Source organism: Eptesicus fuscus, chromosome 3, assembly GCF_027574615.1.
Source record: "Eptesicus fuscus isolate TK198812 chromosome 3, DD_ASM_mEF_20220401, whole genome shotgun sequence".
Lineage (NCBI taxonomy): Eukaryota > Metazoa > Chordata > Mammalia > Chiroptera > Vespertilionidae > Eptesicus > Eptesicus fuscus.
Genome location: NC_072475.1, coordinates 31,519,667 through 31,546,862, shown reverse-complemented (window position 1 = coordinate 31,546,862; position 27,196 = coordinate 31,519,667). Strand labels below are relative to the sequence as shown.

The 27,196-nt window shown below is 37.5% G+C and overlaps 1 protein-coding gene and 1 long non-coding RNA gene across 5 annotated transcripts; one reads left to right on the top strand and one right to left on the bottom strand.

Moving 5' to 3' along the window:
- Positions 1-459: 459 nt before the first annotated feature.
- Positions 460-21,208, top strand: EIF5A2 (eukaryotic translation initiation factor 5A2). Of its 4 annotated transcripts, none has more exons than XM_054713725.1 (6): positions 460-597; positions 1,289-1,488; positions 2,026-2,130; positions 9,439-9,570; positions 10,093-10,183; positions 20,997-21,208. In XM_054713725.1, exons 2-5 carry the CDS (start codon positions 1,324-1,326, stop codon positions 10,150-10,152), a joined length of 462 nt encoding a protein of 153 aa, XP_054569700.1. In that variant the 5' UTR covers positions 460-597; positions 1,289-1,323; the 3' UTR covers positions 10,153-10,183; positions 20,997-21,208. The 4 variants fall into 4 exon arrangements, with proteins under 4 accessions (XP_054569700.1, XP_054569699.1, XP_054569701.1 ...); XM_054713724.1 differs by lacking the exon at positions 20,997-21,208 and adding an exon at positions 10,356-10,523; XM_054713726.1 differs by lacking the exon at positions 10,093-10,183.
- On the bottom strand, positions 5,479-27,196 carry LOC114231807 (uncharacterized). Its single transcript, XR_003617801.2, has 2 exons — positions 27,063-27,196; positions 5,479-5,800 (listed from the first exon to the last, which is right to left on the bottom strand). It is a non-coding gene; the product is annotated as an uncharacterized LOC114231807 (long non-coding RNA).

The following is a 27,196-nucleotide window of genomic DNA, read 5'->3' as shown; positions in this document are numbered from 1 at the left end:
CGGCTCTTCTTCGAGGAACAGCATGGGCTTGACTAGCAAGGAGGGCCAACGTTTGAATCCAACTTTGAAATCCCAATCCCGTGGGACCCCGTGGAATTTGCTCGCCTCTGGAGGTCGGACAGCCGTCACGCGACAACAGACACGCCCCGGAGGGCTGGGTCCACCCGCCACGTGGTTTGGCTCCCGTTAACTTCGACTGAAACCCCAACGCAACGAACCTAAAAGTTTGGGGGAGCAAGTTTCCTTGCCGGCGAGTTTCCTCTCAGCAACCAGCCTCCAGAAAGCGCTCTGCACGCCGGAAGTGCACTAATCCGCAGCACGTGGGGTTGCCAGGGCGCTCTTCACGTGACTGGGCGGGGCCTCGGGAACCTTGTAGCCAATGGGAGCCCGAGGGGGGCCGTGCCTGTGACGCGCCGGACCTATCCCGGAAGTGGGGCTGGGGTGGGGGCGGGAAAGGGCGGGAGGCCGGGGTGTGGAAAGTGTGGCGGCCCCGCCCCGTGTCTTGGAACTGCCGCGGCCGCCACCGCTGCCTCCGCTGCAGCTTGTAGGGGACCCGCGCCGGTGCGCAGAGGAAAGGCGCTCTTTCTTTGCTGAAAGGTGAAAACTGGGGAAAACCGGTAGGGCTGGGACCGGAGCCAGGCAGGGGAAGGCGGCCGGAGCCGAGACCTAACGAGCGAAGGAGGAAGGATATAGATGGGGGAACCGAGGCGAGCGCGGGACCCGCCTGAGCGAAGGCCCCTGTGGGGCTGGGCCGGACTGGGGATGCCCCCCCGGACAAGGGGGATGCCTGAGAGACGGGGGCTACCGCGCCGGGGCCCGGGGGCGGAGTGCAATGCTGGAGGGTTGGGCGCTGCTGGTCGGGTCCTGTTATCCCCGTTCTTCGCGGGGGCGTGCGGCCTGGGCTGGGTCCCCGCAGTGGAGATCAGGGCGGCGGCGGCGGCGGCGGAGGGCCGGGTGGTGGTGCGGCGCGGTGCGGGAAGGTCGCCGGGTTCTCCCGCGGTGGGACGACCGGGCTGGGCTTTGCTGCTCCCTGCGCGAGGGAGCGCCCAGGGGAGGGGGCATTCCCCACGCCCGCGAGCTCCTCTGCGACTTCCCACCCACCTCCCGGCCGGTGGGTGGAAAAGTTTGCAGAGGCCGGAGTTAGAAAGTGTCCCCTGTTCTTGGGTGGGTAGTCCATGAATGCAAACAGTGATACATCTGCGATGCTTGGCACGTAACGGGTCCGAACTGAGATGTTTCCTCACCTGGGTGCCCGCTGGTAAAAAGCAACCACAAACTTTTTGCGCAGTTCCTTGGAAAAGCGACCATCTCCCCAGCCCACCCATGGCGGATGAAATTGATTTCACGACCGGCGATGCTGGGGCTTCCAGCACGTACCCTATGCAGTGCTCGGCCCTGCGCAAAAACGGCTTCGTGGTGCTCAAGGGACGACCGTGCAAAATAGTAGAGATGTCAACTTCCAAAACTGGAAAGCACGGTCATGCCAAGGTGGGTGCCCTTCCAGGTGTGTTTTCGCGTTGAGATTTTCTATCATCTATTACAGCACACGAGGCTTCTATACTTATAACTTTGTAATAAGGACTATTTTTTTTTTTTCATTCCCACAATTCCTGGGAGATCTGCTATTACTTTGAATACTGAAAAGTAGCATTTCCTTCTTGGGCCCTTATAACGTTTCATTAATTGGGAATTGAAACTTTCCCAGTGACTTAGAAGATCTGTTCAGTTTACAAATGAGAAAACCTGTTCCAACCTAATTCTAAGACCTGACTTCATAGGCCCTCTATTAATTTAATGACTGGGCTGCATAGGATTCGGGTCTTGATATATCATGATACCGTTTAGTTGCTCACTGCTTCTCAATTTTATGGCTACTATCTTTTCTTTTAAAGACAGTAAAATTAGATGACCTTGGAAGGAGAAAGAATCTGTCATAATCAGCGCTGATATTGTGCTCTTGTGTATGTAATGAGTGATGTACTTGGCAAAGTTTAAACAGGTTTTCTGTTCTCCCTTCTCTGTCAGGTTCACCTTGTTGGAATTGATATTTTCACGGGCAAAAAATATGAAGATATTTGCCCTTCTACTCACAATATGGACGTTCCAAATATTAAGAGAAATGACTACCAAGTAAGTCCCAATTTCCTTTAGAATGCTGCTTGTTTCTCACAGGTGTAAATATCAATTGTAATTTATCAAAAACCAGGAATAGTTTTGGAGGTTTTTCAACTGAATTATTAGGCACCATTTATACTAGAAATTGGAGAGATAGTGCCATTTAACAGTTATACCTTATCTAGAATTATTGCTAGTTTGCTATTTTAACTTTCTTGCATTTTTAAGAAGTTGAAAACTTTTTATTTCTCAGACTAAGTGATTGTATATTGTGACTGAATAGGTTTAATTTTTAGTAAAATCACTGTTCTGTTTGTAAAATATTTCAAATTTATGTAACTCCCTCCCAGGTGCCTTATTTCTTTTCACTTATCAGACCTAAGATTTTCAAGAAATTACTGGAATTCATGTTTCACCAACCAACTTTGTGTATTAATGAAATATGAGTCAGAAGTTGGTATTCTTAAAAAGGGAAATAAGTTGACATCCTTAAATATAAAGGATAAAATACATAATCACTGGATATGGTGAAGAAAATACAAAAATATATAGTTGTTTTATTTATATTCAGTGACCATGCTGTGACCTTTTGTTAAATTGCAGGTATAAACTTCAAGCTTTAGTTCCAATTATACATTTGGATAGGTCAAGTTTAATGATAGCATTTGTTGTTTGGAGTATTGCTAGTAACCAAACCACTGACCTCATAGGATGTGGAAGCTCAGATTAATCATAACTAAAGTCTTTCTTGGAAGTCTTCAATTTATGTTATCAAGCATACCATATATAGAACTCGCTTCTGTTCATTTTATATAGTGAGAAATAAAAGTTCACACTGTGACACTTAGATTTGTTTTATCCAGTTTAAACTGCTTTCTTTCTATACCTTTTATTGGATTGCATAATTTTTGCTTTGTTAATCCTCACCCGAGGATATTTTTCCATTGATATTTAAAGAGAGTGGAAGGGAGGAGGAGAGACACAGAGAGAAACATCAATGTGAGAGAGATACATCGATTGGTTGCCTCCGGCCAACCGGGCCTGGGATTGAGCCTGCAACCGAGGTTTGTGCCCTAGACTAGAATTGAACCGGAGACCCTTTAGTCCTCGAGCTGATGCTCTATCCACTGAGCCAAACTGGCTAGGGCATTGTATTATACAATTTTTTAAAAATGTCACCATCAACTGCAATTAACCAATGATTTCCTTTTACTCTTTGTCCACATGTCAACATATTTTTACATGGTTTGAATCTAGTAAGCAGTTTTATATTTACATTTCCCCACTTATCATAAGTGTTTTATAGGTAGCTTCAGATGCTTTGTAAAATTTTGAATTGTCTTAGTATAATAATAGTAAATGTTTTTTATGTTGTTTCTTTATTTTTTTAGTCAGGTAGGTCTGGATATGGATCCAGTACTGCTTTCTAACTGGATGACGTTGAATAAATTATGAAACCTCTCTGAACTTTAGTCTTCCCATCTACAAAAGAGGGATAATGTGAAGGTTAAATTAGAAATTGTATTCCATAATTACCTAAGAGATATACACCCAAAAGTAGTTCTTTTCTACTCTCCCTTTTTCTATATAAAAATTTCATGTAACCATTCCATTATTCTTAAAGCACCTAATTTAGACATATAATAGGTGCTCAATAAACATTTGTTAAATGCATATCTAATTATTCATTGAGATGAGGATAGTGCCATCTAAGGCTAAGCTTAGAATTTTGCCAACAGTGGATTTCAGTTTTTATCTTTAACATGTGAGTGCTTGCTTAGGTTATTTGATATTCATTATATTCATTACTATGCATTCAACATAGAAGGCTTTTGCCTTTGAGTAGTTCAGAGAGATGGCATCAGTAGTTCAGATAATTTCTATTGTGATGAAAAGAGCCAGTCATAGATTGGAACTCAAGATTTAACATCAAGGAAAAATTTGATGTGGGTCTTATTTTGGGCTATAACAGGACCCATACTAGGATGAGGGGAATGAGGTGAGTGAATCCCTTCCCTAGAGCACAAAATTTAAATAAAGATAGGATAAGCAACAATGTCAAGCCACACTGGAGCCTAAGGCAAAAGGTAAAATCACTAATTCTGATTCTTTTTTTTGATATTTTGTTCATCATGGAATTTTTTGCATTAATTCTAATTTATAAAAACACCGCATTGCCCAACCGGCATGGCTCAGTGGTTGAGCGTCGATCATGGTTCATTCCCGGTCAGGGCACATGCCCATGTTGCAGGCTGGATCCCCAGTGTGGGGCATGCAGGAAGCTGTCGATCAATGATACTCTGATCATTGGTGTAGCTATCTCTCTTCTTCTCCTTTCCTCTCTGAAATCAATAAAAAACACCACATTAGCCCAGCCAGTGTAGCTCAGTGGTTGAGCATCAACCTGTGAACCAGGAGGTTATGGTTCAATTCCCAGTCAAGGCACATGCCCTGGTTTGCAGGCTTAACCCCACTGGAGGTCGTGCAGGAGGCAGCCAATCAATGTTTCTCTTTCATCATTGATGTTTCTATCTCTATCTCTCTCCTCTCTGAAATCAATAAAAATATATTTAAAAAACAAAAAAGCCACTACATTAAAATATTTATTTGATCACTGATGTTTCTTTTTGGCACCACCTTAAATTTTGCACCCAAGACAAGTGCCTCACTTGCCTCACTCTAGTCCTAGCCTTTGGTATGTAGTTTAGAAAAGAGAATGACTCAAGCCAGACAAATCCTTGCTTTGGCACTTACTGTGTGACATTGGTTGGCAAGTTACTTAACCTCTTGCCTTCCTTTATTTATAAAATGGGGATAAGAATAATGAACTCCTCATGGGATTGCTGTGAAGTTTAATTAGTCAATACTTAGAATAGTGCCTTGCAGAATATGTACTCAGTGATCACATCTTTCTTTATCAAGTCACTGTAGAATATTTATTTCTTTTCATTTAAAAAAATTAACTCTGTAAGCCTTTCCAATTATAGTTATTGTGCTATCCAAGTGCCTTGATTAAATGTCTACTTTTATTATTTGGCTACATGTATTCCTTTATATTTGCTTTATTTGGTATTTCAAGCGGAATTTGGCAGTCAGCTAAAGTGAAATATGTATGTGTGTATATATATTTGTTATAATAAGTAAAAAGTAAACCTTTGTTTAGGAAAAGAAATGTATTAATATTTACAATTTTAACTTTATATATTTTAAAATAAGTTCAGAATGAAAGAATAATTGTTTCCTGACTTTTCTGTCTTTTTTTTTTTAGCCATAGCACTCTATAAAGAGAAACTTTCCTTAATCAACTTTGGTTGTTTGTTTACCCTATGGTACAGTATATAATAGGAAAGACAGTATAAATGCTTGGTTCTTTTCCTTTAATTACCGGTTTTCAAAATGAGTTGGTTCCATAGTATTCACTGAATATAATCAATCAAATATGTTTTTCACTATGAACTTTAAACATATTTGTATTTCAGTTCATTGTAGTTATTATCCTTATCAGTTCTCAAACTATTCTCTCTTTGGCCAGGGGGCTCTTATTCAGGAAAGCTTCAGCGAGTCTCTTTAATATAGGGCTAATGGTCCTTGGTAGCACCATGCTTTCTAGTGTAAATGGTGGCTCCAGATTCATCTTGTAGACTTCCTGCTCTGGACCTGGAATTATTCATTTTTCCAAGGAACCCTATGGAGAGAAATAGCACCATACATTAGATTCTTTTAGTAAGAAAAATAAACACAAATACTGGTACCAGTATTTTGAGGACATAATATTTCATTTGTTAGCAGCTTGATACACCACTATTACAAGTTTTCCGACCCTATTCTCTCCCATCTGCCTGCTTGCTAATAACAAATAATTATATACTCTTTCTACCCCACTCCAAAAAAAAAATGGTTCAGAACATTTTAAATTTATCACATGAGTAGATTAAAGATGGAAGGAAATATTTAGAATTGACTTATAACTGCCTCCTCACTATCCTTCCTTCTAACTCTATAGCATCAAAGAGGACTTTGAGAGAAGATGGGGAAAAATTGCACAAAAATATGCTTAAAACTCAACATGACACCCTTATCTTTTTGTTGTTGTTATTGCAAATTTTTTTAAAAAGGGAAAATTCTATCTTTAGAGTGGAAAAATCTGGCAGCTACTCCTTTAGCCAAGTGATCAAAGTTAATCTCACAAGTAATAGCACAAATTGAAATCATCTGCCTTCTGATGTGATCTTCTGAGGACACATCACTTATGTAGTATTACTTCCAAAAATGCATTATCTGAATCATGAGGAAACAAACCCAAAATGAGGAACCTTCTATAATACCGTCAATCTGTGCTCTCCAAAAACATCAATGTCAGAAAAGACAAGGATAAGGAATTGTTGAATTTCAAGGAGACTGAGCTGATATGATCCTAGAGTTGGGAGGAAAAATGTCTATCAAAGACAATATTGGGACAATTGGCAAATTTGACTGTGGACTATATATTGAATAATATTTTAGCAATGTTGACTTTCCGGATTTTGAAGATTAAACTGGTTATATAAGAGTATGTCCTTGTTCTTAGGAGAAACACAGTGCAGTATTTATTGCTAAAGAGTCCTGTGTGGGGGGGTGGCAATGGTAAGATATGTACACATATAATACCTTAATAAAAAAAATTGAAAAAAAAGTAACGTATTCACAAGTTAAAAAAAAAAAAAGAGTCCTGTGTGAAACATATTTTCAAATGGTTCAGTAAAAGTAAGAAAAGAATAGGAATGTATAATATTTATTTTATATACTCTATATATACAGAGAAAAATGAATGTGTGGTTAAATGTTAACAATGGATGAATTTAGGTGAAAGATATGTGATTTTTCTAGCTTTTCTGTATGTTAAAAAAAATTTTAGTCCAGCCGTTGTGGCTCAGTTGTTGAGCATTGACCTATGAACCTATGATGGCTTGATTCCCAGTCAGGGCACATACCCAGATGGTGGGCTCGATCCCCAGTGGGGGGTGTGCAGGAGGCAGCTGATCAATGATTCTCTCTCATCATTGATGTTTCTATCTACCCCTCTTCTTTCCTATCTGAAATCAATAAAAATATATTTTTAAAAATTAAATAACTTATATAAGATAAAATAATTCCTTTTCATTATTTAATTTTATTTTTTCTATAGCTGTTTTCTTAAGTTTTTAATTATATTTCATAAAGCAATTTATTTTAATAAGATATTTAATATATAAATATATTTTTACATTTTATCTTGTGTTTATATATTTTTATATTTGAAATGCTTTATTTTTCATCCTAGTATTTTATGAATTCTTGGCAAAAAATAAAGTACAACCATTATATAAATACATATCAAAATACCAGTATTATTATTAGGCTTCTATATTTCAGTCACTAATGGCAGTAGGAATCTTTAAATCTTGAAATCGACAAGTTCCACTTCAGGGAATTGCTAAAAGAATGAAAATAAAAAAAGATCTGCCTTGTAAGCCTGTAGTTAATTGTTTAAAAATTAAACTTCTACCTCAACCTCCTTATTCCCTGCTCCTCTGTCAACCACCTCACAAATGTTTGAGGGACATAAAGATTAATTTAAAGTGTTTGTGGTTGCTTTGGAAGATGTTTAAGTTTTGTTTTTGTGTTTGAGATTTTAGATGTGTAAAACTGATATCTCCTGCGGTCCTTGGGGTTAGTGTAAGAAAGTCATAGCTAGCTTTGGTAGTGCCATAGAGGAGAGGTTTGAAACTCTACCCCTACAGTGTGATGTGTTATAGTAGTAAAAGGGGTCCAGAACCATGTCTTTAACACCTTCTGTGTATGTTAATGTTAATATCTAGTATTCAGGGTGGTTGCCTTCTATAAATTCTGTTAGAGTTCTAGGCTCACTCATGGTATACCAGTCCATGCTTTTAGAATAATGAATACAACCTGGCTGTTTCCTCATGCCTATAATGAAATCTATACTAATAAAAGGGTAATATGCTAATTAGACTGGGAGACCTTCTGGACGATGTCAGGTGATTAATGGTGGAACGCAGGCCGGGTGGGAAACACCTGCCTCTGCTCTGCCATTGATCCCAGAGCCCCAGCAGGGTGGCCAGGGCCTCAGTGTGGGTGGGGATCAATGGTGAGCCCAGGCCTGGTGGGAAGGGCCTCCCTGTGCTCTGCCATTGATCGCAGAGCCCAAGCCTGGTGGGCAGGGCCTCCCTGTGGGCAGGGATTAGTGGCGGACCCCAGGCCTGGTGGGAAGGGCCTCCCTCTGCTCTGCCATTGATCGCAGAGCCCAAGCCTGGTGGGCAGGGATTAATGGCGGAGCACAGGCCTGGTAGGAAATGCCTGCCTCTTCTCTGCCATTGATCTCAGAGCCCCAGCAGGGTGGGCAGGCTGGCGGGGGGGGGGGGGGGGGATGGGGCAGTTGGGGGCAATCAGGCCAACAAGGGCGGGGTGGGGGAGTTGGGGGCGAGAAGGCCAGCGGGGGGCGAGCAGGTCAGCAGGCAGAGTGGTTAGGGGCGATCAGTCAGGCAGGCAGGTGAGCGGTAAGGAGCCAGCAGTCCCGGATTGCTAGAGGGATGTCCCCTATTGAAGAGGGTACAGGCCGGGCTGAGGGACAACCCCCCCCCCCCCCCGTGCATGAATTTCATGCACTGGGCCACTAGTTCAGTTATATCAAAACTGTGGCTTCTTGCAAATTAGGTTGATACCTGAGTTTGTTTCATTTTGTTATCAACAGTCAGTGTTTGTCTCTCTTTAAAAATCTGGTGGTATTAAGCAGTGAGTTGGAGACTAAAATTTTTCCACTTTGTTCATAATCAAACTAAAATACACATTGTTTGTAATTGTGAAAAACTAACCTTCATTCCCATCAATGGGAAAATGATTTAATCAGTTACAGTGTATCTATGCAATTGTAAAGTGGTTAAAGGGACTAAGGTAGGTCCATATTTTCCAATTTGGAAAGATTTCTAAGATATGTTATTAAGTGAAAATAACTTGCTGAAAAATACTTGTACTATTTATGTTTCTTTAAATAATTACATTTATAGTGTGTACATAAATGTAAATGCTTCAGGGTACATTATAAAGAAGCCTAAACTATTTAATAATGCAGAGACTTGGGCACAGGGGAAGTGCAGGGAGGAGTGAATTTACACTTTTAGTCTATACATATTTTATAGTTTTATGTGTCTAACATTTTTTAAGCATGAAGAATATATTAATGTATTACTGTGTACTTATACTAATTAATGTGGATTGCAACTTTATGTAAATATTACAAAGGAGTGAATATAATCTCATCGGTGCAAATATAATTCCTCTCAATAGCTGATATGCATTCAGGATGGTTACCTTTCCCTGCTGACAGAAACTGGTGAAGTTCGTGAGGATCTAAAGCTGCCAGAAGGTGAACTAGGCAAAGAAATAGAAGGAAAATACAACGCAGGTGAAGATGTCCAGGTAAAGACCTATGGGAGCATTATTTTTTAAAACTATTTTATAAAAATTTGGCTTCATCTAGTTTGCATAAAATACTTACATGAAGGTAGTTTTTAAATACTGCAAATATGTTGAAAATGATGTCTATAAAGCAGTTTTCCTATAATATCCTTAAAGACCCATTACCTAAGAAAGTATCAAAGTTAATTTTTTTGCTACATAGCCATTGTCCCCCTCAAATTTGTTTTAAACATCAATATCTGAGCTATTTGTTTTTAGTATGAGAAAGAATGTTATGGGAATACATAACATCCAGTAAGTATTGAAACATTTATAGCTCTTATTCTCCCTGTTCCCTGGAAGTTGTCTAAAAACTACAATTTGAGAAATTTCTCCTTGGGAACTATAAAGAAAGGAGATTATTTGATCTTTCCAAAGTTAATATGTATAAAATATCCAGGAATATACAGTATATAATGAATTAAACATATCTTATATATGTCTTGCCTTCTGAAGAACTTTTGCTTGCATTTTTCCTTCTAGGTGTCTGTCATGTGTGCAATGAGTGAAGAATATGCTGTAGCCATAAAGCCCTGCAAATAAATGGGAGCATCAGGCATGACAAACTGTTTAGGTCTGAATCAACTACAGATCTCAAGTTTGGTTCTAAGTTGTCACCAAAGCTATGGCCTTCAGAAGCAACCTCATTTATCTTTTAATTGTTTTGAAATTGTGCCGAGTTAGTTTTGCACGCAATTAGTAATTTTAAAAAATAATCACGATGTATAATTCTTTTTTTTTTGTAGGTATTTTTTTATAACATTCCTGTGGTTGTCAGTATGTGAGTCCAAGGAACAGTCCAAGAAATCCACAGATGTGATTTGAGTATATCATTCGTGAATTTTAGTTAAGTGATAAATAAACCAGGGTTTTAAATCAAACAATGTAGCATCCAGTGGTATCGAAGTACCACATTTAAGTTGAATTGTGCTGTATTAATTTTAGACCTAACATATAGAGTAAGTAGATAATGGATTGGAATTGTCACAGTTTCAGCTGATGTGTGGCAAGCACAAATTCTTAAACAAAAATCATGTTATCAAAAAGTGGCAGTGCATTACCCTGTATTACCTTGGTCTTACTGTTCTTTGCCAAACTGTTGGCCGACTTAATATAACCTTATATATGGTGTTTTTTATACCTGCTGTGGTTGACAGAGAGGCAATAAACTGTTGGGTAACTATTAGAAAATCATATTGTAAAGAAGACACAGGGACAGTGGCAAAATGGGTTGGTTAAAGCTATAGTGTTTTAATTGAGGCCTTTGTAATCAGAAAGCTTCTAGTTGTACTTTTGCTTTCAACTGTTGGTGTCTCTCTCTCTCTCTCTCTCTCTCTCTCTCTCTCTCTCTCTCTCTCTCTCTCCTCTCTGTATTTAAAGTAGTGACTTGCTTTGTAAAGTACTATGCAGTGCTTTTAATTATGTTGATAAATATTATTTATAGTAGTCATTCCTTTCCAAGCATTTGTAAGTAGACGTTTTTAACCTCAAAATATTTATGTCAGACAAAAACTGGAAATTCTAACTTCAAATTGACTTGAAACATTTGTTAAATTTATGTACATTTTTTTCTAGAATGAAATGAAAATGAATTATGGAAGAAAAGTTACTTTATGTGATAATCATTAACTAAGAAGTACTTATATGTATTTTTTCTGATTGTCACGTGATTTAATTCAGTTACTCATGTGAAATATAACTAGGAAGAAATTCTGTAAAACTGAATTATTTTAAAAAGTGTTTTAGGTGACTGCTACATTTCTGTTCACATACACCGTATTTTCAGAATTCTAAACATTGTCATAGGGTTTGTGAGGACCTTTGACTCAGTAACCATTATATTGGAGTGAAACTCAGAACAAAATTACTGTTTCAGAATACCTCCATTCTCTATGACTGATTATGAGACCTCTCCCATCATGCCTTGACTTACACAAGGCCTTTATTCCTATCATCTAGAAGAAAATATGTGATACTGCAACTAATTTAATCAGTGGCTGGAAATAGCATTAAAAACAAAAGATCCCAAAGTTTTAGTTGCTTAATTTGCTCATACTTTTAAATCTTGTGTTAGCCTCAGCAAACCCATTTGGAGAAGAAGCAAGATACTTTAAAGAAATGCAAAGAGAATTCTAAAGCACAAGAAATACTGAGGTTGCAAATTAATCATTTTTAGTGCAGCATTTTAACTTTTGCCCATCTAAAGCACAATTAGGAATTAGACTAAATTCTTTCCAATATTCCATTTCAGTATCTACTACATACTGCTCTTGTTTTTTAGTATTTTATAATGTGTATCTTATTTGCTACTGGTTAGCATTATTACCCACAGGAATTCTATAGTTATCCAGCTGTGCTGCTTGCTGGTCATGCATATGACCCCAGTTAACCATACTAGTTCTGGTTTGTATTAATTCTGGGTCAGCATGCCTTTGTTCTTCCTAACTTGTCAAACTTCACATAAATATATTTTCAATTGCAAGGTAAGTATATGTAAATTATAATAATGCATCTCTATCTTCATACTTTGAATGGCAAAAGCTATTTATGCACAAATAATTCATTTTAAGTACTATAAAGAAGTGTAAATACTTTTCTGACATGTTAAGTATAGATTTTAAAGATATGGGACTGTTTATTTTCACATAAGTCAATATGTTTCTCTAGAACAAAATATTTCATTTAGTAAAGCTTTGTAAATTGTATTAAAAAGAAGCAAGGAAACATTTTTTAACATAAAACAGAAGTGACTTCATTCTTTTTTGACATCAGAGATGTTAAAAGTTGATTCCTAGTGTTTGTTGTACTTTTTTTCAGTGAATGGTAAATATCACAAGCACTATATATGAAATGTAGACTGTCATGTTGATAAGGTTATACAGTGATACACCATGTTTGTCTTCAGGCATTTCACCAGTTTATACACAACAGCAATTTTCGACCTTGTATCATCTCATGGCACACATAAACTAATTACTAAAATTCTGTGGCACGCCAAAAAATATATTTTTGCTGACCTGGTTTAAAAAAAGTATAATTTTGATTCATTCACAGCCGACAGCTATTGTTGTGTTGGCTACTGTCATTTTTTTCATTTGACAATCTAATAAGGGAAAAGTGGTCAGTGCCCCTGACCAAATAGTCGAGTATTGCATGTTTTAAAAGTTCTTGTGACACACTGGTTGAAGATCGCTGATATACAATATTATATTAACAAGTGGAATATGTGTTTCTTTCTAGAACATTTTATTTTTACTGTGAAGACTTTGTTGTACCTTATTTGCTATAAAGTTGTATACCCTCTGAAATAGATCAGATCTTTGCTAGTTTGACTTAGCATTCGCATCATAACATAATTATGATGTTTCTTTCCTGCTCCCTTCCAAGGGCTGTCAGTCACTTGAAATTGTTGCTAACCAAGCTCTTGAATCAGTTTCCACTGATGATACAAAATTCCTTACCAATGCTTTATAACAGTTACCAAAACTCTGCTGCAGCCAGAGCATGATATATCATTAACAGATGCTGCAATAAAATGTTTAGTTTATAAAATTAGGGACACAGTGTTTCATTATTATAGCACAATGTGTGCGCATGTGCACACACAGCTTTGTATGTTTTTTTTTACAAAGTCCAATTCTTAAAAGTACTGTAGTATGGTAGTGCCTCAAATGTTGTTTTTGTTTTTTTAATTTACGACTTTCTTGGAATTTGTTTTTGTACTTTTAAGGTTTCTCAATTAGATTATTTCTAGTTGAGCTGTAATTTGAATGCATTGTTCTCAGGGCTGTTTGTGCTAAGAGTTCAAGTTTCATTATTTTAAAGATAACTGCCTAAAAATATATTGCAGACTTTTCCCAAATTGCAATACATACAAATAAAAAAAAATCCTTAATATCAACATACTTAAACTACATGCTAAATATTCAAGGAAAAATGGGGACATTAGTGACAACTATACTGGAATTTTGCCATATGTATTTTTTTTTCATTTTAGAATACAGTTTGATAGTCTTATCTTAGAATCCTATCCTTAATGATACATCTGAAAACATTTCTTGAGTATGGACCCCAAAGATAGTTTCAGTCAGACATTGATGTAGTTAGTGGTTCTCGAACATATTTAGGGACAACAGATCAAAATTCATAATGTTTGTTTAGGTACACATTAAAATGTTTACATACTGAATTGTATTATATGAACTAGGAACAGATTTACTATGAGAAAATATGGCTCTTAAGAAGTGTAAGAGCAAACTATAAGTATATTTCCATAATTAGTACATTAAACTGTCCAATGGTTTAAAATTTTCTATCATTTAGGCATAATATTTCAGTTTTCAAGCCCTTTTTCTCCTAGTATTCAGACAAGTAGTAGGCAACAAAGCCTGAAGAAAAATTTATTGTGGAAAAATTTTAAATTGAGAAAATTCAATTTATTACCTTTAATCTATTAAATGTTTTCTTTCTGAATTGGGTATCATTATTGGATTTTAGCAGGGAACATTTGGATTTAGCTTACAGAACACAGATGTTCTGTGGGAAGGAACATGACTTGAAGTTATTATATAATTTAATATTTTTCCATTAGATAAATATCTGGACATCAATTTAACCACCAAGTGAAGTCAAGTGCCTGAAAAGTGCTGTATACATCTAATTCAGACATTTTCCTTCTGTGAAAGATGCATCTAATAGCAATGTATATCCGGCTTCCACCTGCTAGAAACACACTTAGTGCCAAACTTGACCATCCACCACGATTCCTCTCCTTAGAACAAGTTGAAACTATTTTACAATTGAAAGAAATGTTCTTTTATTTATATGAAGTCCCTAAAACTATTTCTTAGTGTTGGTAGACAGGTTTGTCTTAGTTCAAGATTGCACTTTTTAAAAACTCTGGACACTAAACTATGTTCAGTGCTGACTACACAGCTTGTCCTAAGTTATAGTTGTCATCTTTCTTGAGAGGAATTCTTTATTGTTAATATCTACTACAAATAAGCACTCATCCTTTTTACAAAGTGTAATGCAAATTACACTGATTCTACACTAGTATAATGAAAATGACTAGCTCTATACTCTATGTACTGTTGTCCTCCTCTCCAAAAATGAGATAGTTAAAATAGTATTGTCTAATCCGATGGCACTTTATTAGTAATACATTTTATTTGTCTTAGGAGTAGGAGAACTCTTGTTTTTACTTATGTTTTAGGAGAACTCTTTGTTTTTACTCATGTTTTAGCTAAAACTTTAAAACTAAGAAATGTAGAATGGGTATTATAATAGAGCATTTTACATTTCAAAAGGTAAAATTCAAATGTTAAGTCTTTGCCTGTACTAAAATAATTGTTGAAATTCTTTAAAATGTAGATGGTAAACTTATCAATTATAATTCTTTGTTACATTAAAATATATTTGTTAACTTCATCGGTTATATTAAATAAAAATAAAGTTAACAGCTTGCACTATTGTATATATAGATTTCTAAAAGAAATTTCCTACTAGAAAATTGTGTGAATGTGTATACCACTGTTAAAAGAAAGTCTAACTTTTGTATTTATTGTGTTTTTATATTCTAGGTCTTTACTAGAGAGTGGCCCAGCTTTATGGCCTGGAATGTTAATTTCTAAATTTTAGATCCAGATTTAAGTACAATGTTTTTATTTTTAAATTTTTAGTAGCTTTTAAAATATGTAGATAGCCACATGGTTAAAAATTCTACAGGTATATCATCTTCATCCTCCTGTGCATTCTTCCAGACATGAATGCAAGAGAGGTTAATGGTCCTTCCCCTACCCCTGACCTCCCAGGGTCTGAGCTGTTCCTGCCCTGCCATGGTTGCTATTCTCTTTCTAAGGTGATATGAATGGTGTGGTGAGACCCTGAAGCAGACCCTTCACTGTTTTTCCAATCCTCATCATGTCTAATCAACACCATCTAGACAGAGTCATCCCTAGATGGCTCAGCGGTTTCTTCCTTTTCTACATGGCACCATTCTAGACCATCTCTCTCTCTCCCTGACATGCGAGCCATGCCGAGACTACTATGGCAATTGTCACCTTATAGCCATGATATCACTGACATCACAACCTTTCAGGCCCAGCAAGCATAAGGCAGAAAAAGGAGCACGAGAGTCTTCCACCCTCCAACCCTACTCTTCCTGCCACTTGCAAATACCAGTAACTCTGTTTCCCAGAGGTAGGCATGTGATGGGGGTGGGGGATGGGAGGAGCGAAAAGGGGCTAATTGTGTGTTGTGTAGCAGCCTGTCTGAGTATTCTCCCCCAGCCCCAACCTATCCAAATAGAAGGTGTCCTGTGGAATTGCCACATGTATAACCATACTGCCTGTCGTTAGGTGTGTGTTCCACTGCTAACTTAAAATATCTATTCCCACAATACATTCAGCAGTATCGTTTACAACTACTGGGTGTATATTGGTTCAGAAGGACTCACCCATAAGGTTATTATCGATCCATTACAGGCCCGATGCACGAAATTCCTGCAAGGGCCTTGGCCCCGCCCTGGCCTGCCATGTGGCCTGGGGGGGAGGGGGCGCCTCTGCCTCAGCCCCGCCCACTGCTGCTTTGTCCGGAAGGACGTCCAGAAGGAAGGATGTCCGGTCTAATTAGCATATTGTGCTTTTATTATTACAGATTGTCCAATTTGAGAGTTATTTCTAAACCCAGTCAAATAATTTTTGGCCACCAAGTGGGCACTTCCTAGCACCACAATGATTGTGTCCCAGTGGTTAGAGGGCCAAAAAGGCTTGGCAACCTCAGTTGCCATCAGATACCCCACACAGATTCTAATTGGGAGAATGGAGGTCCATCTACCTAACATTGATAGTGTGTCTGCCCTTTTTTGTTCACAATTATGTGTGTGAGTTTCACTTAAATTATCACTAGTTCATTTTAATTGCTGTGGAATCAATGAGGTAAATATTTTAGAATATATATATATATACACACACACATATGTATGTATTAAATATATACATATGTATGTATTATATACACACACACACACACACACACATACATATATGTATGTATTAAAGGCAAATGAAAATATCAGAAAAAAAGATATTTAGGGCACACACACACACAAAAAAACCCAGTTTCTATAAAGTAGAAATACTAACACTAATACCAATCCTAAGTGAAATTGAAAATTAAAGACTTTTCTACCTGAAAATGTAAAAACCTATTACATAATTCTAGAATGAGAAGAGAACTACAATCAGAAATGAAAGAATTCATGAAAAATAAAGTGTATAAAAATCTATGCTAAGCAATACAGAAGGAAATTCATAGTCTTACATCTATATCAATAAAAATGAAAGAACATAAGTGAATTAAATTACTAGACCAGACAACTAGAAAAATAAACCAAAGAAGAGTACAAGGGAAGATATAAAGATAAAAAGCAGAAAGTGAGGTAAATAGAAAAATAGCAAATTAAAAAAATTCTGGTTCTTTGAAAAATAAACAACTAGCTAATTTATTTAAGGTAAATAAAAGAAGAAAACATGAGAAAATGACAAGAAAGAATGGCTAATAATACAGAGGAAAAAAATATAAAATTCTGTGCAAACCTGAAAATTTAGGTGATATAATTTCTTAGGAAGATATGATTATTAGAATCAACCTCTGTGGAAATCTACCTAATAAAAGAGTAACATGCTAATTGACTGTACCTTCACGACACCCACCAGCCAATCAGGAGTATGCAAGCATTCCGCACCACCCTCCCTCCACCTCCCACCCCCTCCCCTGGCCACTCCAGGCCTCTGGGCAGCATGGGAAGGCGGAAAGGCGGCTCCGGCCAGAGCGAAGGCGGTGCTGGCAGCCAGGGAAAGGAAGGCCCATTCTGGCACGAATCTTCATGCATCGGGCTTCTAGTAGAAATATAAAGCTTAAACAAAACAATATGAATAAACAAAGTTATCTAAAACTATCCCACAAAAAAGTCCAAACCAAAACAAAACCAGGCCCAGATATTTTCATGAGAATGTTAGCAAGCCTTGGAGACCAGATGGTCTCCCAAAGTTACATAGGGTGGTTTAGAGCATAGAAATGAGAATTAAAATCTTTTTATGTTGTAAATATAACTTGTTTACCCTAAACTTGATTTTTAAAAAACAACAAAAAGGAAAATAAATATACATGCAAATATCCTAATATACTATTAGTAATTAGACTCAAATACCACGTGAAGAAATAATGCACATGCCTACATGGAGCTTCTATCAGAGATGCAAGAATAGTTCAATATTAGGAAGTCTATTAATGCACTCACATGGAAAATAGATTAATATCTTAAGAAATCTCTCAATAGTATTCTCAACCTGGATGTATTTGCGTACAATATTCCAAAAGCTAGTCTTTTACTTAGTGGAAAAACACTAAAAACATTGTCTCACTAAGATCAAAAACTTGGGCAAGAATGTCCACTATCTTGTCCACTATTACATTGTTCTAGAAATATTAACCAATGCTATTGGACAATAGAAAACAGACACATTGGAATTGTAAAAGTAAAAGAAAAAATAGAACTGTTCTATTTTCAGGTGATCTGATAGTACCTGGTAAGTCCCAGGTAATCTATAATAATCTATAATAATAAAAGCATAATATGCTAATTAGACTGGACGGCCAAACAGCGAACAACTGTCCAGACAACCTTCCTGACAAAGCCAGGGCTGCGAGGGCTGAGCCCCTTGCCTTGAATTTCATGCATCGGGCCTCCAGTCAATGATAAAGCTAACTCAAACGAAAGTATTCATCAAGGTAGCAGGATATAAGATTAACATGCAAAAGTAAACAACTTTTATACAAAAATAATTACCAATTAGAAAATATAATGGAAGGAAAACCTTACTTGCAGTAGCAACAAAAAGATAAAAATATAATAATGAAGCCCTGGTCAACTGGCTCAGTTGATTGGAGCATTGTCCCATATTCCAGAAGGCTGCAGGATCGATTCCCAGTCAGGGTACATACCTAGGTTCCCAGTTTGATCCCTGGTCGGGACAAGTAGGGGAGGCAACCAATCAATGTTTCTCTTTCTTCCTCTCTCTAAAATCAAGAAAAACATATCCTCTGGTGAGGATTAAATAAATGAATATATATAACAAAGAAGTGTCCAAAACCTATATGAAAAAAATATAAAACACTACTGCAAGACACAATTGACTTTATTTTTTTAATCCTCACCCGAGGATATTTTTCCATTGATTTTTAGAGAGGGAAAGACAGAGAGATATCAATGTGAGAGAAACATATCAATTAGTTACCACCAGGGCCCGGGAGAAGCCTGTAACTGAGGTACGTGACCTTGACCAGAATCGAACCCAGGACCCCTTCAGTCTGTAGGCTGATGTGCCAAACCAGCTAGGGCACAATTGACTTAAACAAGTGGAAAGACATTATTCTTGGCTGATAGCTTAACATTATTAAGATGATAGTTCTACCTAATTTATTTTATAAATTTAAGGCAGTCCCAATAAAAATACCAGTAAGCTTTTTTTTATGGAACTAAGTTGCTAAAAAGTGTATATGGAAATATAAACATGCAAGAATAACAAGGAAAACACTGAAAAGAAAGAGCTATGAGTGGGGATTAGCACTGCCCAAAATTAAAACATAGTACAAAGCCTCTATAATAAAAAGAAGTACCATCAAATGAATAGAAGGACCAACGGAATGGAATACAAAGCTCAGAAATAGGCCCAGATACATATAGAAATTTAGTGTATGATAAAGGTGGTATTGCAAATCACTGGGCAAAAGTTAATTAAATTGTTCTGGGACAATTGAAAAAAGAAATTTGGAAGAATAAAATAAGGTGAATTACATACAACATACACAAGAATAAACCCCAAATAAAACAGAGGTCTAAATAAAAACAAACTAAGTTCTAGAAGAAAACAGTGAATTTCTCTATAACTTGGCTTTAACTATGACTGAAAACCCAGATATATATTGTCCCCAAAAATGTATACACACACTGTGAATAATTACAAAGGCAGTGTTTATTAAAATAACTTTCATTTTCAAAATTGAACTATCAGCTGTTAAAGTGTGTATACATTTGGGGGAAGGGGCGGAAGGGGGAACAAATGTAAATAAATGGAACAAAATAATAGGTAAAAATCTGCATAGAGGATTTACAGAGGTATATGTATATATATGTATATTCATGCAGATTTTTAGCTATTTATATGTATGTGTTTTTGTTCTTTGAAATATTTTTTATAATTTTCAGTGTTTAAAATAATTTCTAATATAAAAAAGTTTTTAAAATTTAAATAAACATGTATAGTACCATTTACTTTAATAAATTTGTAATAACTTGTGTAATCTAAAGGAGATATATGCACACAGATATTCACAAGCATGCATGCCCCCAAAGTGTTAAATAACAATTTCTAAGCAAGTGGGATTTTATAAATCTCTATGCAATTTCTTTCTTGCTTCTCTGTATTTCCTTTCATGAGCATTGCTTTTGCATAAGAAGATAATTTTCTAAAAGTGCCTCAAAGCATTGTTCATAATAGTGAAAAAATAATAATCCAAATGGACACCAATAGGTGAACCACTAAGCTATAAATAACAAGTAATAAAATTAAGTAATGGAAAAGATACTTGTTCACATTTTAAAGGTTGGTCAATTATTCAGAATTCCTGTGGCAGTGTATAACAAGAAAATCTTCTGAAACTGCATTTGTTTAAAATAATAAAAACCTAATAAGTTAGGTTTTTCTAAACACACAGAAAAGATGCACTGAAGCAAACATAAATTTTTTAATCATAGTTTTTAATGCTCTCTAATCAAATTAGTAAAGAAAGGGCAATCAGCAGTGACTTCAGGTCCTATTTTTTCCTTCCTGGTGCCCTTGGCTTTCACTTACAGGTAACAAAAGAACATTCATAGGTTGGAGGAGTTAAAAGCAATATTCTCCAGTAGTACTAAGTTTCTCCTCAGCACCTCAATGTTGTTTGCACAGAAGACTGTAGCACATCCTTTGTCAAAACTGTGCAGTTTGCTTTCGCAGGACAGTTTTGCTGCACCGTCATTCAAGTATAATTTCCCAAAGATGAGTGGTGCAATGCCTTGTGACACTCAACATGCTCCACTTTGTAGCACATGCCAAAGAGAAAATACCATAAAAAATACTGTGAGATGGTATTTTTACTACATATACGAAATCTTTCTCTTTTTTTAATGATAATTATACAGTGATAACATTGATGAATGTAAAGTTTGGGTACAGGGGTATTTACAAATTCCTGTTTTATAAATCAGCTACTAGCAAATAAGATGGGTTTTAATAAAAAGTAAATATCAGAAATGAAGACATTATTTACTTTCTGTGTTACAGTGTGATCCTTTGTGATGTTAACTGAGCCAAGGTCTTCCAAAAGAGAACACTGGAATAAGTAAGGTATGCCATCCCATTCCTGTAAGAAACCTTGTGATGCACATACCCAAGACAGCTGCAGGAAGAGCAGACGTAGCAAACACAAATGCAATGTGACAAAGAGCACTCTTCACAGCCTTGTTTGCCTAAATGCCAAAGCATTTTTTCATGGTTCAAAATGCATATTGCTACTTACATGGAAAAATGTTTATTAGAATATTAGAGGCCCAGTGCACGAAATTTGTGTGTGTGTGTGTGTGTGGGGGGGGGGGGGGGGGCAGGGGTCTCTCAGCCCAGCCTGCACCCTCTCGCAATCCGGGACCCCTCGGGGGATGTCCGACTTGCCAGTTTAGGCCCCATCCCTCTCACAATCCAGGACTGCTGGCTCCTAACCGCTTGCCTGCCTGCCTGATAGGCCCTAATCGCTCACCTGCCTGCCTGACTGCCCACCCCTAACTGCTCACCTGCCCACCTGATTGCCCCTAACCACTCTGCCTGCCTGACTGCCTGCCTGATTGCCCCTAACTGCTCTTCTGCCTTCCTGATCACCCCTAACCACCTCTGCCTTGGCCCCTTCTGCCATGCCTTCGTCCAGAAGGATGTCTGGAATGACGTCCAGAAGGTCGTTCGGCTGTCCGGTCTAATTAGCATATTACACTTTTATTATTTCCTATATAATAAAAGGCTAATATGCAAATCAACCGAACAGCGGAATGACCAGTCGCTATGATGCACACTAACCACCAGGGGGCAGACGCTCAATGCAGGAGCTGCCCCCTGGTGGTCAGTGCGCTCCCACATGGGGGAGCGCCACTCAGCCAGAAGCCCTGAGCCGGGCTCACAGCTGGTGAGCACAGTGGCAGTGGCAGGAGCCTCTCCCACCTCCATGGCAGCACTAAGGATGTCCAACTAACAGCTTAGGCCTAAGCCGGCAGTCAGACACCCCTTGAGAACTCCCAGACTGCGAAAGGGGCACAGGCCAGGCTGAGGGACCCCTGCTCCCAGTGCACGATTTTGTGCACCAGGCCTCTAGTCTATATAGTAAAAGCCTAAGCTACCGTTATGGCGGAACGACTGGTCACTATGATGCTCACTGACCACCAGAGGGCAGACGCTCAATGCAGGAGCTACCCCCTGGTGGTCAGTGTGCTCCCACAGGGGGAACGCCACTCAGCCAGAAGCCAGGCTCATGGCTGGCAAGCGCAGCGGCAGTGGCAGGAGCCTCTCCCACCTCTGCGGCAGTGCTAAGGAGCAGCGAGCCAAGCAGTAAGGAGCAGCGAGCATGTGGGCAGTAAGGAGCGAGGGGGTCCCAGACTGCAAGAGGGATGTCCGCCTGCCAGCTTAGGCCTGCTCCTTGAAGGCAGATATACCCTGAGGCTCCTGGTCTGCGAGAGGGTGCAGGCTGGGCTGAGGGACCCCCCACCACCACCAGTGCACTAATTTTGTGTACTGGGCCTCTAGTAGATTATAAACATCCATTGAGAAATCTATAATCTTTCCAGTACAAAATACTAGTGTAGATGGATTTTAAAGTTTCATGTCAACCACAAGATTTATGTTTTTGCAACTGTACATTGATTTACATATTTTAATTAGAAAAATAATAAGGGCTGTTCTGACGAGCCAATTTGCCCTAAGTGGCAAAAATCCATTTGTATGTGTCTGTTTCTGTCTCTATTCTATTCTATTGGCCTATATGTTTAACCTGGAAATATATCCAACTGTCTTAAAATATGGCATCATTAAAATAAATCTTAATCTCCTCAACTGTAAATAAAATAAATAAATAAATAAATTTTAATCAGTAGAACAAATTCTCCCACTGTATTATTTTCTTCAAGTATATTCTGGCTATTCTGGTATCTGTACTATAAAAAGTTTCAAATTGGTTTAAAAAAAGAAAAGGAAGGAAGGAAAGAAAAGAAAGCTACTATTTATGATCACATTGAATCTATAATCCAATTTGGGGAGAATTGGCATCTTTATTATGTTGGGTCTTCCAATCCAATGTCTTTCCATTTATCTGTTCTTTAATTTCTCTCAATTACATTTTATAGTTCTGCATAAAGGTCTTGTACATCTTTTGTTACTTTTTTCTTAGACATTTGATATAATTATGTTATTGAAAATGATACTGTATCTTCTTTAAATTTTATCTTCTAATGTATTGCTAATATAAATATGCATTTGATTTCTGTACATGAATTTTGCATCTGACAATCTTAATAAGTTTGCATATTATTTCTAATAATTTTTTGTAGATTCTTTTACATTTTGTACATATACAATTATATATACAACTACAAATAATGCATTATCACCCAACAGCATATTGCTAGTAATATATCTATAAATATAAAGGATATATATAAAAAGTATTCTAGCCGAAACCGGTTTGGCTCAGTGGATAGAGCGTCGGCCTGGCCTGTGGACTCAGGGTCCCAGGTTCGAGACTGGAGGGTCCCAGGTTCGATTCCGGTCAAGGGCATGTAACTGTGGTTGCGGGCACATCCCCGGTGGGGGGTGTGCAGGAGGCAGCTGATTGATGTTTCTCTCTCGTCGATGTTTCTGGCTCTCTATCCCTCTCCCTTCCTCTCTGTGAAAAATCAACAAAATATATTTTTTTAAAAAAGTATTCTATACATATAATATATAGTATATATTTCTTTCATGAAAGAGCTTGCAAGAGATAATATTCTTTTCTCAAAATGTCCTTTTCAGGTTTTAGTATCAAAGTTTGCTGGCCTAATAAAATAAGTTGATGACTGAAGGATTGTGTGTAAAACTGGTTTCTTAGCCTATTGGCCACATGCATTTGGTTTAAGAAAATGATCCCAGGTAACAGAATTGGGAAGTGTGAAACTGGGAAGGAGCAAAAGCAAAAAAGAATGTTCTGGGGACAAATAAGGCTTAATCCTGCTGGGATTTTCCATAAAGTGATGTAGAATGTACTTTTGAAGTGTCCACTCAAGAGAAAGAAGGTAACAGCAACCAGTTTGGGGCAGGTATAACTTTTACCCTATGGCTTCTCTGACATGAGGCATGGGATGTTTGTGGGAACCTCTCCACAAATACACACATGTACAACCTGGAACTACAAGGGAGTCAACACCTCATGGACAATCACTGACCAACGGGGGACAGTAAACTGGGCAAATGCTCCCCTCTTCTGGATTAAAAGGTAAATTGACAGATTGTGAGTTTGAGCATTAAAGGTATTTGTTACAATTGGCATTATTTCTTTCTCAAATATTTGGTAGAATTCACTGGTGAAGCTATCTGGGCTTCTTTCTTGTAGGAAGGTTTTAGATTAAAATTCAATATATTTAAAAGATATATGACTATTCAGATTTTCTACTTCTTGTGTAAATTCTAAGTTGCATTTTTCTAGGAATTCAGTTAATTTAACTTGTATTTTGGCATACAATTATTATTTTTTGTACAATTGGTGTTTGTTTAGATTTACTCACAAAAAGCAATTTTCTTTGCTATTTCTTTTGCCATATAACCTTTCTTTCTAGGATCATTTTTCTTCCTCCTAAAATACATCTTTCAGAATTCTTTTACTAGGAGTCTGTTGGTAGCAAACTTACAGTTTTGTTATCAAAAACTAGAGGCCCAGTGCACGAAATTCATGCAAGAGTAGGCCTTCCTTCCCCTGGCTGCCGGCACCGGCTTCCCTCTGGCACCCAGGACCCCGGCTTCCCTCGCAGCCCCAGCTTCGTCTGGAAGGTCATCTGGAAGGATGTCCAGTCTAATTAGCATATTATGCTTTTATTATTATAGATATCTTAAATATATCTAATCTCTTGAAAGATAGTTTCAGACTTTATAGCTCCAGGTAGATAGTTATTTTCTCTTAGCACTTTGAAGATAATCCTCTGCTTCTGGCTTCCATCATGCTAATGTGAAGTCAGCAGTTAACATAATTCCTGTTGGTAAATATTTTGTCTCTTCTCTATGAATGCTTTTGAAATAATTTTGTGTTTGTGTTTAGGTGTGCATTTCTTTTAAATTCTTATGCCTGGGGTTTATTTGGCTTCTTAAATTTAAGAATCCAGCCATTATTTCTCTAAATGTTGCTTTTCCCCCTTTATATCTATCCAATATAGAGTCTCTTATTAGGTTATTTTCATTCATGGATGACAGTCATGATTTTTTTTTGTCCCTGTGTTATTTAGTGATTTAAAAGAATTGTCAGCTCTATTTCTCCAAGTTTATCTCAGAGAATCCTTTGTGCTTGTCTTCAGAGTTCATTTCTCCAGGGAGCATTTGCATTTGCTTCCTCTGCCTGGCACTACCAACCCAAGCACACTTTAAACTACATTTTTAGGTTACAGCTTTTTCATGCTATTTGAGCAGTGCTCATTTTAGCCCTAAATTCCTATGAGCATGGGAGCTTATTATTTCTGCATCAAAAATTTTTTTTATTTTTCGACCAGCTTAACTATACATTAGCAATTATCTTTAAAACCATATTTTAACCAGTTTTTAAAGGTGGCTACACAGGGAGGGGGTTTCTCTGAAAATTTAATTATCCATATTGTTTTATATTTTATTTTACAGATTTATTTAGGCTCCAGTACCATGTAGATCCAATGACTGAAGTTTATAATATAATAGAAATATACCTATCATACATTACAATATCTTATATTTGAATAGCTGGAAAAACAACTTCCTCTCATTCTAAATTGTCTTGACTCTTATCAGACACTGTATTTCATATGTTTTAGTTAGAATCCATTGTCAAATATCAGTAGGGCACTGACAGGAATTGTATTAATATTTATTGTCTCTGTGTAAAGTTTGGGAAGAATTGAGTTATTTACAATATTTAATCTTATCTGCACATTTCTGGTTAATATTTTAAAGTATTTTTTTCTAAGTAAGAGAAAAAATTTTTTCAATTATATTCAGATTGCTAGTTATTTTGAAATATACGTTGTTTTGAAGATCCCTTTTGTACAAATGGGTTAATAGTTCTTCCCTATTCTGTTTTTGTTTTGTTGTGTGTGTGTGTGTGTTTTTGGTCAGAACATGGAAGGATGCCAAAAACAAGCAAAATAAAATAATAAATGTCTCAATTAATGCCTCCCCCCAAAAAAAAATATTCAATACTATAAGGGCCATTTTCTCTCTGCAGCCTGGGCAGCCCTTGAGAAGGAAATGCTAATTACTCTTCCCCCCTCCTCCCTTAATGTTTGAAAAAGAAATGAAAATATTGTGGTTCTTAAGGCAAAGAACCAAAAAATCTTCTTGAAATGGATTATTGAGAATTCAATACCCCTATTCATACCCTACACGTTGTATGCTTCATTAAAGCATAGTTTCCACTATACTAATTGCTGCCAGAAAGGATATACACACTTGTCACTTTTTAGGGTCACTCTCCAAATTAAAAACAAAGGTCTGCTCCCATCCCTGCCCTACCCTGTATGATACTTTCACTTCCACACATACACAGAAAATACTGCAAAATTCTGAGAAGCATGCCACTTTCACAATCTGACATCAGCTTACAATTCTTCTAAGTTCAAAAGCTATTTTTTTTTTTTCCTTTTGTCATCAACACTGTCACCACCCCACCCATCCCACACTCGTGCGCATTGTACATGTTAGTAGTTAGGTCTTGGAAAATATTCGTTGAATTTTAACTGGGTGGCATTTTGGATGGAAGTGAGGAATCCTAGTGTTATTCTAAAATCCTTAATAACGTCGAATAAATTATACCCAACGGGCTAACTAGTGATTTTCACTTAAAGGTTTCTTTTTTTCTATTGAAAAACATAGTTTATTTTGTCTTCCGAAATACTGATTTCCCTCAACCGTCATTTAGAAAACAAAACACAGATATAGAAATAAATTTTTGCTGGAGGATTATAATTACAGAAGACAGGAGATCTCAAAGGTACTTGAGACAATGCCTTGCTCTGAATGGAAAGAAGAGCCAGGCGATTAGTGAAAAGATGAGTCCTATATCCCTCGGGTGTGTGTGTGTAACTTGGTGCAGAGCCAGTGTCTTACCGAGCACCGTGAATCCTTTCAAACACCGCCGCTGGAGGGCGCTCCCAGGAGACCTGACCGCCTACGCTCCCAGACACGCCCTCAGTTTCCTGGGTTACTGGTTTCCTGGGTTACTGGCCTCCGCGTCCTTTCCC